General features: G+C 69.9%; 2 protein-coding genes across 2 annotated transcripts; both read left to right on the top strand.

The window, feature by feature from the left end:
• Positions 1-1247: 1247 nt before the first annotated feature.
• CCR10 (C-C motif chemokine receptor 10) lies at positions 1248-3681 on the top strand. Its single transcript, XM_065699123.1, has 2 exons — positions 1248-1324; positions 2173-3681. The coding sequence occupies exons 1-2, from the start codon at positions 1313-1315 to the stop codon at positions 3253-3255; spliced, it is 1095 nt and encodes a 364-aa protein (XP_065555195.1). The 5' UTR covers positions 1248-1312; the 3' UTR covers positions 3256-3681.
• Positions 3682-5311: 1630 nt separating this feature from the next.
• PLEKHH3 (pleckstrin homology, MyTH4 and FERM domain containing H3) lies at positions 5312-12825 on the top strand. The gene is given in 14 exon segments (XM_065699007.1): positions 5312-5566; positions 7331-7386; positions 8047-8135; positions 8284-8478; positions 8622-8704; positions 8706-8780; positions 9208-9331; positions 9455-9752; positions 9858-10065; positions 10234-10370; positions 10636-10756; positions 11319-11768; positions 11854-12045; positions 12129-12825. Coding segments are annotated over 14 exon segments (2394 nt in total). The 5' UTR covers positions 5312-5419; the 3' UTR covers positions 12348-12825.
• Positions 12826-13214: the final 389 nt, after the last annotated feature.

The raw sequence follows: 13214 nt of genomic DNA on the forward strand, positions 1-13214 counted from the left end.
GCTCCCGGGGGTTAAGGTTGGGGATGCGAACAGGGACGTGCAGGGAGCTCCCCGGGTGTTACCGGGTCCTGGTCTCGGTGTCCAGAGCCAGCGGTAGCCGGGAAGGGGCGAGGTGGGGCTGGAGCGGTGCCCCCGGCGCACCCGCAGCAGATGTGGCAGCAGTTTGTAATCAAGCCGCAGATTAAGGTCTGCGGGTCTCGGGGCCGCCTGTCTCTCTCCAGTGGTGCACAAGATGGGATTTATCCTGTCTGTTCCCAAACATCCCCAGACACCCACAGAGGGGACGGGGCGGGGGGGGCTGGCAGCCGCGTGCCCTACATATGCTGCCTGCCCCACAGACCGCGCAGTGCTCTGTGTCCCCCTGCTCCGCAGCGAGCCCCACAAACCCAGCCCCGAGGATGGGGCGCACCGGGGCCCTGGCAAGGCTCGGTGCGGGCAGCTCCGCACCGCTGGCACTGGGGTGCTGCCCACCCGTCCTGGGCACCGCGGGGCAGGGCTGCGGGTGCCAGGGCCGCTTCCTGCGCAGGCAGAGCCGAGCCTGGGCTGGCAGGCAAAAAAGGGAAGAGAAACCCGCAGGTGGGGCGAGGCAGGGGGGGCCTGGCAGGGACCCTGCCCAGCTGCAGGCAGCAGGCGAGCCAGAGGCAGAGCTGGGATAAGCCACGACAGAGACGGCTGTAGCGGGGAGAAAGGGGGATTGAGGGATTACCACAGCAAATGGATGGAAGCCCGTTAAAGCTGGGGATCAGTTTGTTCCTTCCTGGGGAGAGGAAAGTGGGGCCTGTGCCCTACAAGAACTAAGCTGCTCCTTAATGAGGAGCTGGGAATTCTGTTGTCAACAACCAGAACAGGTTGCCCAGTGCTGCAGGGCTGCGGGGTGCAGGGCAAGGCTGCGCTAGGAGCAGCGTACGGCCCGTGCCCAGCTCAGCTCCAGCCCATGCTCAGCTCCATGGCCCTTTCTCTCCAGCTGGGAACCAGGCAGCCCTTGTGGGGCAGGAGCCCCAAACAGGCCCAGTAGGGTCAGGATCTCCCAACACTGGATGCCCCCAGCAGGCCCCCAGCCCCGAGGGACAGGGGCTGAGCAGTGCTGTTATTTCCATCTCCAGAGCACAGGTGGTAGCCACAGGGTAAAAGATGCAGGATGCGCTCCAGAGCAGGGTCACGTTTGCCTCCCCGCCTTCCTCCCCGGGGCTGGGCCTGTGAGCTCTGCACCGCTCTCAGTATCGGGAGCCGCACGTGGTCAAACCACAGGCTGCAGAGTGCGAGACACCGAGGGCTCCAGACCCACCAGCCAGGGGAAGGGTCCCGTTGCGCCATGCAGGAGCAGGTGAGGGCTGCGGGGCGAGGGGCTCGCTGGAGCCGGGGGGACACCCCCTTCGCTGGCTTTTCCTGTTGCTTTTAAATGGCTCTCGTGAGCTGTGTGGGTTTGGGCCAAAGGGCAAAGCCCCAGGAACACAGGGCAGCACCCAGTGCCCCAGGTCCCCAGGGCCTGGAGCAGGGAATGGGCTGCAGGAGCTGCTGGGGAGTCAACCTCGTGCAGCACTGAGCGCACATCCCACCTGCGGCTCTGGAATGGCTGGGGGATCAGGCTCACTGGTGGGAGCTGGGGTGAAACTGCTGTCATGAGGCTGCTCTGAGCCAGAGCCATGCTGGATCCTGACCTCCATGGCAATGGGGTCCCAGGAGCGGTGCTGTGCCTCTGCCCGGAGCAGGACCAAGGGCCTGGGAGCTGGGAGCACTGTGCACAGCTGCCTGCAGGCTGGGCAAGGCAATGGGACCCCCCAAGACCTCCCAGGCTGGGAGCAGGACTGGGCAGTTGTGGGGCTGTCAGCACTGGGGTCCCCAGGGTGCTGCATGGGTGCTCTGGGCAGGTCCATCTGCATAGGGCAGCCGGGGCTGTGAGCTGGGTGCTGAGCCCCTGGGGAGCTGAGGAGCAGCACGTTTTGTCTGTGGGATGTGGAGCTGCACTGGGGACGCCAGGGCCGGGGTCACGTCTCCACCAGCTCTGCACCGCAAGCGGCTGCTCCTGGAGCTTGTGGTTGCTCTCACAATGACTGAGCACACGGTGAAGCTCCGTCTGCTTGGGGTGGGTGTGAGATGGAAACTGCCCGAGCGCAGGGCCGGGTGGAGGAGGCTCCCTGGGTGCGAGCATCCCTAACCCCCTCCTCCGCGCAGGTGACCCCCAGCCCCGTCCCCATGGAGCTGACGGCCACCACCGACTTCTACCCATGGGAGGACGGGGACTCATGGGAAGGGAGCATCCTGCCCGAGCTCTGTGACAAGCAGGCGGTGCAGAGCTTTGCCCGCACCTACCAGCCTGCTGTCTACCTGCTGCTCTCACTGCTGGGCACGGTGGGGAACGGGCTGGTGCTGCTCACGCACACCCGGTACCGCCAGGCACACAGCATCACCGACGTCTGCCTCCTGCACCTCGCCCTGTCCGACCTCCTGCTGCTCCTGACGCTGCCCTTCGCTGTCACCGACACGCTGCAGGGGTGGTCCCCGGGCACAGCCACCTGCAAGGTGCTGCAGGGCCTCTATGCCCTCAACTTCTACAGCGGCTTCCTCTTCCTCACCTGCATCAGCGTGGACCGCTATGTGGCCATCGTGCGGGTGCCGGCCGCCTGCCGCCTGCGCCCACGGGCTCGCCGCCACGGCTGGCTAACGGCAGGGCTGGCCTGGCTGCTGGCCGCGCTGCTGGCGCTGCCCCAGTTCATCTACGGCCGAGTGGAGCAGCACCAGGACCTCCGGCTCTGCCGCGTCGTCTTCCCCCGCGCGGTCTCGCGGGCGGCTCGAGGGGCCACCAACCTGGTGCAGGTCGTGCTGGGCTTCGCGGTGCCCTTCCTGGTGATGGCGAGCTGCTACGCGGCCGTGGCACGGACGCTGCTGGCGGCCCGCGGTGCCCAGCCCCACCGTGCGCTGCGGGTGCTGCTGGCCCTCGTCCTGGTGTTCGTGGCCCTGCAGCTGCCCCACAGTCTGATGGTGCTGCTGGACACGGCCGAGCTCTTGGCCAGCTGGGAGGTGAGCTGCGCCCAGAGCCGCCGCAAGGACCTGGCGCTGCTGGTCACGGGCGGGCTGGCGTACCTGCGCTGCTGCCTCAACCCCCTGCTCTACGCCTTCCTGGGCCAGCGCTTCCGCCGCGAGCTGTGGCTGCTGGCCAGCGATGCCGGCTGCGTGGGGCCCCTTGACCCGCGCTGCCCCGGCTGCCCCAGTCCCCGGCGGCGCTCGTCGCTCTCCACCTGCCCCGATGTGGTGTAGGGATGCAGGGCCCATGGCCCGGCCAGGGACCAGCACCCCGGGGCTCGGACCCTCGGCGGCTCCCTTGGGTCGGCCCCGTCTGTGTGTGGCAGAACCGATGTCCCACACGGTGCCTGTGCACGCACAGGCAGAGGGAAGAGCAGCCCCACAGAGCCCGTGAGCCCTGCGCAGTGAACGGCTGGCCTGGGGGGACCCTGCAATGTCACACGTGCTCCAGGGGACCATGCAATGTCATGTGTGCTCCAGGGGATCATGTCATGTCACACATGACCTGGGGAGCCGCGCAGTGTCACGCGTGCTCCGGGGCATGATGCAGCGTCACGCGTGCTCCGGGGTGCGCGGCCGTGGCCCACGTCCTGCGGGGCTGCGCGGTTCCGGTGGGCCCGGGCTGGTTCCTACCCTCGCAATAAACCCCGGTCGAATCCCGGTGGGTGAGCGCCGTCTCCGTGCGAGCGGGGGCTGCCCCGGTTGGGGTCAGGCCGTGCCCACCGGTGCCGGCCGGGGATGCCTGCAGGCGGCAGCAGAGCCTCGCGCTTCCTGCCCGCTCCCTGCCCGTTCCTGCCTCCTCTGCCTGGGCTCTCCCGGGCAGCCGTGGAGCGGGCGGGGACCGGCTGCGGGCGGAGGGACCGGGCCGGGAGCGGGGACTCGCGGGGTGCGCGGCTCCCCCGTGAGGGGAGAGCTGGGGAGGGAGTGGGGGGCACCCCCAGCGCAGCCCCTGGCCGAGCTCAGGTGCCGGAGGGGCTGCGAGCCCCGGGGCTGGCCCCAGGCGAGGGCGCAGAGCCCCGGCGCCGTGCGGCTGCACCAGGGTGCCAGGAGCGGGACGGGGCCTGGCTTTGGCACAGCCGCCCATGCGGTGTCCGCGGAGGAGCCAGGCATGTGGGGAAGCACCTCCTGGTGCTGCCGGGCTGGAGGCTGCGCCCTGCCCACCCCCAGCTCCCTCTCGGGATTAGCCCAGCGTTCCGATGGGAGAAGCTGTCCTGGACCCTTCATCTCCTGCTGAGCCGGAAACACGTTTACTGCTGACTCAGCATCCGCATCCCTGCAGTGAAGCGCCCGGGTGATGGACCCTCATCCCCCACAGCCCTCGGCTGACCCTGCTGATGGTGGGGCCAGATTCAGGCACTATCTCCCTGCACTGGCCCTACGGCAGTGCCGGGCTGGGCCCCGCAGCGGAGCTGCCATCTCCTCGCATCGCTGTGTCCCCCACCACGGCTCCGTCGTGGAGCTGCTGCCTGCTCTGGCTGCCCCAATGGCCCCGCAGCAGGGCTCAGCCCCGGCGCAGGCTGTGTGGGAGGAGAGCTGGCAGCGGCGCTTCCTGCGTGCGCATCCCAGCACCCGGCTCCCACAGACCGTGGTGACCCAACAGCTGTAGCACAGCCAGAGCCGGGGCTGATGTGCTTAACCCTTTCTGGGGCCCTGAGAGCAGGGCCATGGCCCAGGCACCGGCACAGCACCCACGGCACCAGCACCCACGGCCCCTCTGTGGCCAGGCAGGGCCCAGGGCCAAGCGGAGCTGTGCTGCTTTGCTGCGGCACCAGGTGTGACCCCACCATGAGCCCCCTGTACCAGCTCCCCATGGTGGCAGCACCAGGCCAAGCATGGGGCCCTCCAGCCCATGAGGTGCCGCTGGTACACGCTTGGCACTGGCACCACACCGGCCGAGCTGCCATCCCGGGATGGGTGTCGGTACTGGGGCATGAGGGGCAGCGCATGGCACCGGTGCCGTGGGGCTCGACGTGCAGACACTGAAACCCCGGGGCTGCTGGATCAGCGCGCTCTGCGCACTCTGCCTGGCACGGGGCCCGGTACCGGCGAGCTGCGTGCGGTGCCAGGGCTCACACCGGGCTCAGGCGGTGCCTGGTGCCCACAGCACCGGCCCCGCCGCAGCCTGGCCCCCCCCCGGTGCTCCTCCCGGTGCTCCCCCCCGTTCGGCGCGCGCCCCCGCCAGGCAGATGACGCAAGCGGCGGCTCCGCCGCCCCGGGCGCGCTGACTCCGCCCCGGGCCGCGCACGGCGATTGGCGGCTGCCGGTGACGCGCCCGGCCCGGCCCGCCCGGGGCGGCGGCGGCGGCGGCGGGGCCGGTCCCGGTTGTGGCGGCCGGTGCGCGACGCGGGAGGGCGGCGGGGCCGGTCCCGTCCCGGTGCCGTCCGGTGCCGGCGGGGCGATGCCGTTCCCGGGCGGGCTGTGGTGGCTGCTGTGCTGCCGGCAGGGCTTCACGCTGCTGCGGCGGGACTACGGCGAGGCGGACCGGGAGGCGGACGGCGAGGAGGACGAGGAAGCTTCCTTCGAGCTCCGCGCCCAGGGAGACCAGGTGGGGCCGGTACCGGCGCCGGGACACGCAGCGGGGCCCCGGCTGGGCACGGCGCGGCGCGGCGGGGCCGGTGGTGCGCACAGCTCGGCCCGGGCCCCGCGCCTGCCCGCGCACGTCCCCGCGGTCCCCCCGCCGGGGCTGCCCTTGGCGCGTCCCCGCGGGGCGCGGGGGTCCCGGAGCCCGCAGGGCAGAACCGAGGGGCGCGGGCACCGCCGCTGGCTGGGTCCTGGTGCGGGGCCCTGCCTGGTGCAGCGGCGGCGGCACCGGGCGCCCGTCGGGTGCAGGGGTGCGGGCGAATCCGGGGCGCTGCCGGGACGGGTGGGCTGCCCGGGGGATCGGCAGCACCGGATCCGCACCGGGGCCCGGACCTGCCCCGTGCGGCGGCCGGGGTTGCCTGAGGTGCGTGGAACCGGCTCCGCACAGACCTGCTGGAGCGGCCGGGGCTGTTCCCGGCCCGCAGCACCCCGGGAGCACGTGCGGGGAACGGGCCTGGATCTCCCCGCTCCGGTCGCTTCCTCTGTTTAGAGAAGCGGAGCGGCGGAAACCGGCGCTTCCTCCGGCCGGGCTGCGTGGGGAGCGGTGATAGTGCGGGGCGGCGGGGGGAGCCCGGTCCCGAGCTCTTCTGCCCATCCCGGCTGCCTCCTGCGCCGCCTGGGGCTGGTGACGCTCTCCCGGTTGCTGCGGCCCCTTTCCCGGTGCCTGCTGCACCGGCCTGACCCCCCCACCCCACCTATCCCCTGCCAGCGGGTCTCCTTCTGCCAGCCCCACAGGGACAGCGGCAGGGCTGGAGCTGGGCCCGGTGACATCGGTGGCAGTGCCAAGGGCACGGCAATGGCAGGAGCTGTCTTTGGGCTTCCCGCATCCCATGGGCCGGTGCTGGCAGAGGCAGCCGTGACGCCGGCTCCCCAGGGAGCCCGTCACCGTGGCCAGGGTTCTTTGGGAGCCGGCCGCAGCGGCCACCCCTTCCTGGGAGCGTGGGAGCAGCTACCCTGACCCTGCCACCGCGGCTCCGCTCCTGGTTATTTATATCCCTGAGAAGGAGCCGCCATGGCCTCGTCCTCGCGGGGGTAAGGAGCTGAGCCCATCTCGGTGCCCGCAGCCATGCAGCAGCGTTGCGGGGTCCTCAGCAGTGGGACAGTCACTGGCCCCGTGCAACAAGTGCCCTTAATGCCCTGGCTCAGCAGTGCCGGCGCTGCCGTACCTGCAGCGGCTGCCCCCCTCCCTGGCACTATTTTTAGCAGCCGTGTCCTTTCCCCGGCGCTCCGCGGCGCGCTCCGGCCTGCCGCTCCTCCGGCCGCCCCGCTGGGCACTGCCGGTGCCTGCCCGTGCCTGGGCTCTGCCTCGTGTCCCAGCACGTGCCCCGGGGTCGTCACGTGAGCGGCACCGTCCATGCCGAGTTGCGCTGCACGAGGAGGAACCGGCCCCTGTCCTGCTGCGGGGCCAGGGACTTCCCTGCGCCGCGTCCCACCGCCGCGGGCAGGAAGTCAGTGGCCCCATTACAATGGGACTTTGTGCCCTAAGCGCATTACTCAGCACTGACCTTGTGCAATTCTGCACGGTGTGCAGCCGGCCGGGTCAGCCGAGGACACGCAGGCTCAGCGCCCGGCGCCTGCCCCGCACCCCGGAGTGCCCCCGTGGCTGCCATGGGGACACCGGGGCTCCCGGCCCCACTGCAGCAGGCCTGGAGCTGGGCTGGCGAGGAGGCGAGCAGATACTGGGTGCCAGGCAGTGACTGTGGGGCTGAGACATCTCCTTCCTCCCTAGGGGTCCCTGGAGGTGAGCCTGAGCCAGCCCACCCGCAGCAGCAGTGGCTCGGAGCGGTGAGTGATGCCCTGTGTCCGTCCCGTTTAGGCATCCCATCTCTTGCATGGTGCTGCAGGGGCTGGGGCACTGGCACACAGTGGTAGGATGCACTGGTGCTGGCGTGTGCTGCACCATCTTGCCCACGGAGCCAGCACCAAGCTGCGCTGGTCTATGGGCTGGAGTAGAGGCTGGCAGAGCCAGGATTGCCGTGCTCTGTCCCCATCCCCAGTGCATCACTGGGTACGTCTCCATCCCTCTGCCATGCTGATGGCATGGCTGCCGCAGGCTGAGCCAACAGGGGCTCTGCTGGAGCCAGGAGGCTCTGCCGGGCCATGTCCACCAGCAGAGGCCGTGCCTTGGGGCCGTGCGTGCCCAGGGGTATGGTGCCGGGGCACAGGGGCCTGCTCGCTCCCTGTCCTCCCAGTGCCGACACGGCCGCCAACATTCCTTCCTGGTTGTTCATTTTCCGAATTCCTTGGCAGGGCCACGACTGCAAACAGCTTATTTTTAGCCAGGGTCATCTGCACCCGATGGCTTTGCTGCCTTCCCACCGTGGGGTTGTGGGGTGCCCAGAGCCCCTCAGGACCCGCATCCGCCCCGTCCCCAGGCCAGGTCCCTGCTCCAGGGCTGTGCGAGGTTCCGGTGGGCACCAGTGCTCAGCCCCCTGTCACCCTCAGGTCCCTGCTTGTCGCAGAGGAGATGCGCAGCCTCATCGTGGAGAAGGGCCCAGAGCCGGTGGAGGATGATCCCGATGCTCTCATTAAAGGTCAGTGCAGCCATGCGGGGCGCAGGGGCCTCTGGAGCAGGCAGATCATGCTCTGACCGTGTCTGGGCAGACCCTGCCCTGTACCAAAGGGCTGGTGGGATGGATGCTGCTGGTGGCAGTAGGAGCTGAAGCATCATCCCCTGCCCAGGCTGGCTGCAGCGGGAGGTGCGGGGAGGCGTGAAGACCCCCTGGATCCGGCCTCGGAAGTACTGGTTCGTGCTGACGCCCGACTCCCTGGACTACTACAGCAGCAACGAGAAGGGGGCCCGGCGGCTGGGCTCCCTCGTGCTCACCAGCCTCTGCTCAGTGCTGTGGCCAGACAAGCAGACCTACAAGGAGACGGGTAAGGCGCCGGCACCCATCAGCTGGGAAGCACCTTGTGCCCTGTGCCACCCTCCCAGCCCGGGGGTCCCCATCACCCAGAGGAGGGGCTGTGCGCAGTGGTGGGCAGCGGGTGAGCTGTGTCTGTGCCTCCGTCCCTCGCAGGCTACTGGAGCGTGACGGTGTTCGGCAGGAAGCATTGCTACCGCCTGTACACGGAGCGCCTGAAGGAGGCCGTGCGCTGGGTTGTGCGCGGTGCAGAAGGTCATCGACAGCAAAGCGCCGGTGCAGACACCCACGCAGCTGCTGATGCGCGATGTCGAGGTGAGCCCCGTGGGGCTGGTGGTGGTGGGGGGTGGTCGGTGGGGTCTCGTGTGCCCTGGGGGGGTGGCGGTGGTGGGTACCTGTGCTGGGCGTTGATGGTGGGTACCTGTGCCCAGCAGTGATGGTGGGTACCTGTGCTAGGTGGTGATGGTGGGTACCTGTGCCAGGCGGTGATGGTGGGTACCTGTGCCCAGCAGTGATGGTGGGTACCTGTGCTGGGTGGTGATGGTGGGTACCTGTGCCCAGCAGTGATGGTGGGTACCTGTGCTGGGTGGTGATGGTGGGTACCTGTGCCCAGCAGTGATGGTGGGTACCTGTGCTGGGTGGTGATGGTGGGTACCTGTGCCTAGAGGTGATGGTGGGTACCTGTGCCAGATCCCAGCCTGCCAGCTGCTCTGCAGCTGAGTTCATTGTTTCACCCTCCCAGGAGCACTGCGGCAGCCCCGAGGTGCTGGAGCAGATCTACCGCTGCAACCCCATCCTGCGCTACACCAGCAGCCCCCTCTACGCTCCCCTGCTGCCCTTCCCCTACGGCAGCCTGGACCAAAGCGGTGAGGGGCAGGCGGGGGGCACAAAGCCCCGTCCCATGGCCTTGCTGGGTGCTGAGCAGGGCAGGGGTGCCCTGGGGCTCCCTGGGTTTGGGGGGGGCTGTTAACCCCGATGCTGTCCCGCAGCCCCCGGCCCCCGCAGCTACACGGCGCTGCGCGACGAGGCCGTGAAGCTCTTCAACTCGCTGCAGCAGCTGGAGTCGGAGCGGGACCCGGTGCTGCTGATGCAGGGCGTCCTGCAGACCTGCCTGGACCTGCCGCCGCTGGTGGACGAGATCTACTGCCAGCTGGTGAAGCAGACCACGGAGCCGCCGGCACCGGGCGGGCAGGGCGACCTGCACTACTGGCAGCTGCTCACCTGCATGAGCTGCACCTTCCTGCCCTCCCCGCCCGTCCTGCGCTTCCTGCGCTTCCACCTGGACAGGCGAGTGCCGGCGGAGCACCGGGCACCGGCTGCGGGCAGCGAGGGTGCCGGAGCCCTCACCCGGTCAGTGCTGCTCTGATCCCCCCATCCCCGGTGCCTTTGCAGGACAGAGAGCCGGTTCCCCGCCTCGGAGATGGCCGAGTACGCCTGCTTCATCCGGGAGGCGCTGGGGAAGACGAAGGGGCGGGAGTGCGTGCCCTCGCTGGAGGAGATCCTGGTGCTGATGCGGCGGCAGGAGATGATCTGCACCGTGCACTGCCCCGGCGCGCCAGCCTGCAGCGTGGCCATCAGCTCCCACACCACGGCCCAGGAGGTGAGGGGCTGCAGCCACAGCGGGCGTGGGGCATTCGACGTGAGGGGCTGGGCAGGCAGCGAGCCCCGGGTGGGGAAGGGCTCCTGTGGGTCTGCCCCAGCTGAGCCCCGGTGGAGAGGGGGCTTTGCCCACCTTGACCTCTCTGTCCTTGCCTTTGTCTCACCCCAGGTGGCCCAGGAGCTGGTGTCGCGCCTGGGGCTGTCCCAGAGCCCCAACCTCTTTGCGCTCTATGAGCAGTCCCGGCGGCGGGAGCACCCCGTGGGCAGCGCCACGCTGCTGGCCGACGTCCTCACCAGGTTTGAAAAGTAAATGTCCCGCTCTGCTGCCTATGGGGAAGATGGGTGGGATGGGACGGGACGGGATGGGATGGGGTGGGATGGGATGGGATGGGACGGGGTGGGATGGGGTGGGATGGGATGGGGTGGGATGGGATGAGGTGGGATGGGGTGGGATGGGATGGGGTGGGATGGGACGGGATGGGATGGGGTGGGATGGGGTGGGATGGGATGGGATGGGGCCGCCTCCCCCTGCCTGCCCCTGTGCTGATGGGGCTGGTCTCTTCTCCTGCAGCCTGGCCGGGGAGGAGCGGGAGCAGGACCCGCCGTGCCGGCTCTGCTTCAAACACTACGGCTTCCTGGATACGGATAACGTCCCGCGGGACAGCCTGGAGTTCGCTCTCCTCTTTGAGCAGGTGAGAGCCGTGATGGGGTGGCAGTGCCGAGCCGTGCCACGCTGGGATAGCTGTGCTGTGCCATGCTGGGATGGCTGTGCCATGCCATGGTGGCTGTGCTGGGCTATGGTGGCTGTGCCGTGCCATGGTGGGATGGCTGTGCCATGGTGGCCGTGCCATGCCATGGTGGGGTGGCCGTGCCGTGCCATGGTGGGATGGTTGTGCTGTGCCATGGTGGGATGGCTGTGCCGTGCCATGGTGGCCGTGCTATGCCATGGTGGGATGGCTGTGCCGTGACATGGTGGCCGTGCCGTGCCATGGTGGGATGGCTGTGCCGTGCCATGGTGGCCACGCTGTGCCATGGTGGGATGGTTGTGCCGTGCCATGGTGGGATGGCTGTGCCGTGCCATGGTGGCCGTGCTATGCCATGGTGGGATGGCTGTGCCGTGCCATGGTGTTCGTGCCGTGCCATGGTGGGATGGCCGTGCCGTGCCATGGTGGGATGGTTGTGCTGTGCCATGGTGGGATGGCTGTGCCGTGCCATGGTGTTCGTGCCGTGCCAGCTCCCGCCGTCCTCCCGCAGGCACACGAGATGGTGCTGCGGGGCTACGTGCCCACGTCGGAGGAGACGCTGCAGACGTTGGCCGCGCTGCGCCTGCAGAGCCTCAACAGCGACTTCTCCACCCACGCGCCCTTCCCGCGCCTGGAGGAGCTCTTCCCGCCCCAGGTGCTGCACGCGCGGCTGCCGGCCCCACACCGCCGGCCCCCCGCCAAGTGCCGGGGCGCGCGGCTGCGCGCGGGGCTCCTGGCCGGGGGGCTCTGGGGGCAGGCGCTGGCCAAGCAGCGCGCGGAGCGGGACCAGCGCCTGCGGGGCCGCCTGCGGGAGGAGGGTGCCAGCACCATGGCCGCCATCCTGGAGAAGTGGAAGCTGCTGCAAGGCATGGGCCGGCCCGAGGCCATGGCCGCGTACGTGGCGCTGGTGCGCGAGTGGCCCGGCTTCGGCTCCACGCTCTTCGACGTAGACGTGCGTGCGGTGAGGCACCGGGGGCTGCGGGTTGGGGCGGGGGGGGGGGGGTAGCCCTGGCTGCTGCAGCGCTGTGACCCCCCTGTCCCCGCAGAGCCCCGTGGGGGCCGCGCCGCAGCGGCTCTGGCTCGGTATCGGTGCCAAGGCCGTTTCGCTCTACAAGCCCGGGGAGCCCGAGCCCTTGGACAGCTTCTGCTATGGCCGCATCTCCTCCTTCGGCGCCTCCGACAGCAGCACCTTCCGCATCTCCGTGGAGGACCGGGACCTGCTCTTCGAGACCTCCCAGGTAAAGGGGGGCTCCATCCCCCCTGCACCCCTCCTGCCCCATGCAGGCTGCCCCCGGCTGCCCCATGTCCCCTCTGCCCGCAGGTGGAGGAGATCGCGCAGCTCCTCAACACCTACCTCGCCTCTGCGGCCGCCCGGCAGCCACCCCGGTCCCCGGAGCCGGCGCCCAGCCCCGCTGCCTCCGACCCCACCGCGCTGCCCCGGGGGCTCTGCCCCACGGCTGGGCCCTGGCAGCACCAGCCGCCGGTGGGCTCCTTCCACAGCCAGCCCGGTGCCCGGTGCGGCCACGCAGGGTGCTCGTGACGGCCGGTGCCGAGCCGCAGGTCTGTGCCCATCCGCGGCGGCTCCGCAGCAGGGGCTGGGACTCGAACCCCCCCCTCCCCTCCGTGCCGCCGGTGCCTTTCTGGTGACTCCCTTAATTTATTTGGAGCCCCCCACTTCCCCCAGCACTTTCCCTGGAGGGCAGCGGGTCCCTGCGCTGCCCCCAGGCCTGTCCCTGTGCCCCGGTGCCTTCGCCTCCAGCACCTGCGCTGCCCGGCAGCTCTGCCTGTGTGCCGGCACCGGGCAGCGGTGCTGCGCCAGCCTCTGCCTCCGTCCGCTGACCCCCCACCTCTTGGAAAGCTGCGGGCGGCTTTTGGCCCAGCGCCCTCCTCCTGGTCCTGGCGCAGGGGTGGCCGGGACGGCAGCGGGGGCTCGACCCCTCGGTGTTGCCTCTGTCCCGTTTGTCGGTTCTGTCCTGGGGATGGGGGGAGTTGTTTTTCTAATAAATGCACAAAGGACAGGCTGGGGCTGCGGTGCTGGTGGGGCTGCCGTGGGGCTGATCCCGGGGCAGGGAGCGCGGCAGAGCCGGGGCACGCAGCCGGAGCAGCACAGCGCGTCCTTGGGGGCAGCGGCTGCCGGCCACTGCCTTTGGCAGCTCCCCAGCAGCGCGGGCAGCGCCGGCTCCCCGGCACCCCCTGGCACTGGCCGCCTCGGCAGGGCTGGTGCCAAAGAGGCCGTGGGAGCCCGGTGCTGGGGGTATTTTTAGCCTCTTGGTGCGTGCCACAGGGTCAGAGGAAAAGGCCAATTCTCACCTTGGGCTCCCTGTGGGTTTGTGCCTGCGCCAGCGCCGCCCCGCACCCCTGTCCCCTGCAGCCTGAAGCACGCAGGGCAGCACTGGGCACTGCCAGG

This window comes from Lathamus discolor, chromosome 20, assembly GCF_037157495.1.
Source record: "Lathamus discolor isolate bLatDis1 chromosome 20, bLatDis1.hap1, whole genome shotgun sequence".
NCBI lineage: Eukaryota > Metazoa > Chordata > Aves > Psittaciformes > Psittacidae > Lathamus > Lathamus discolor.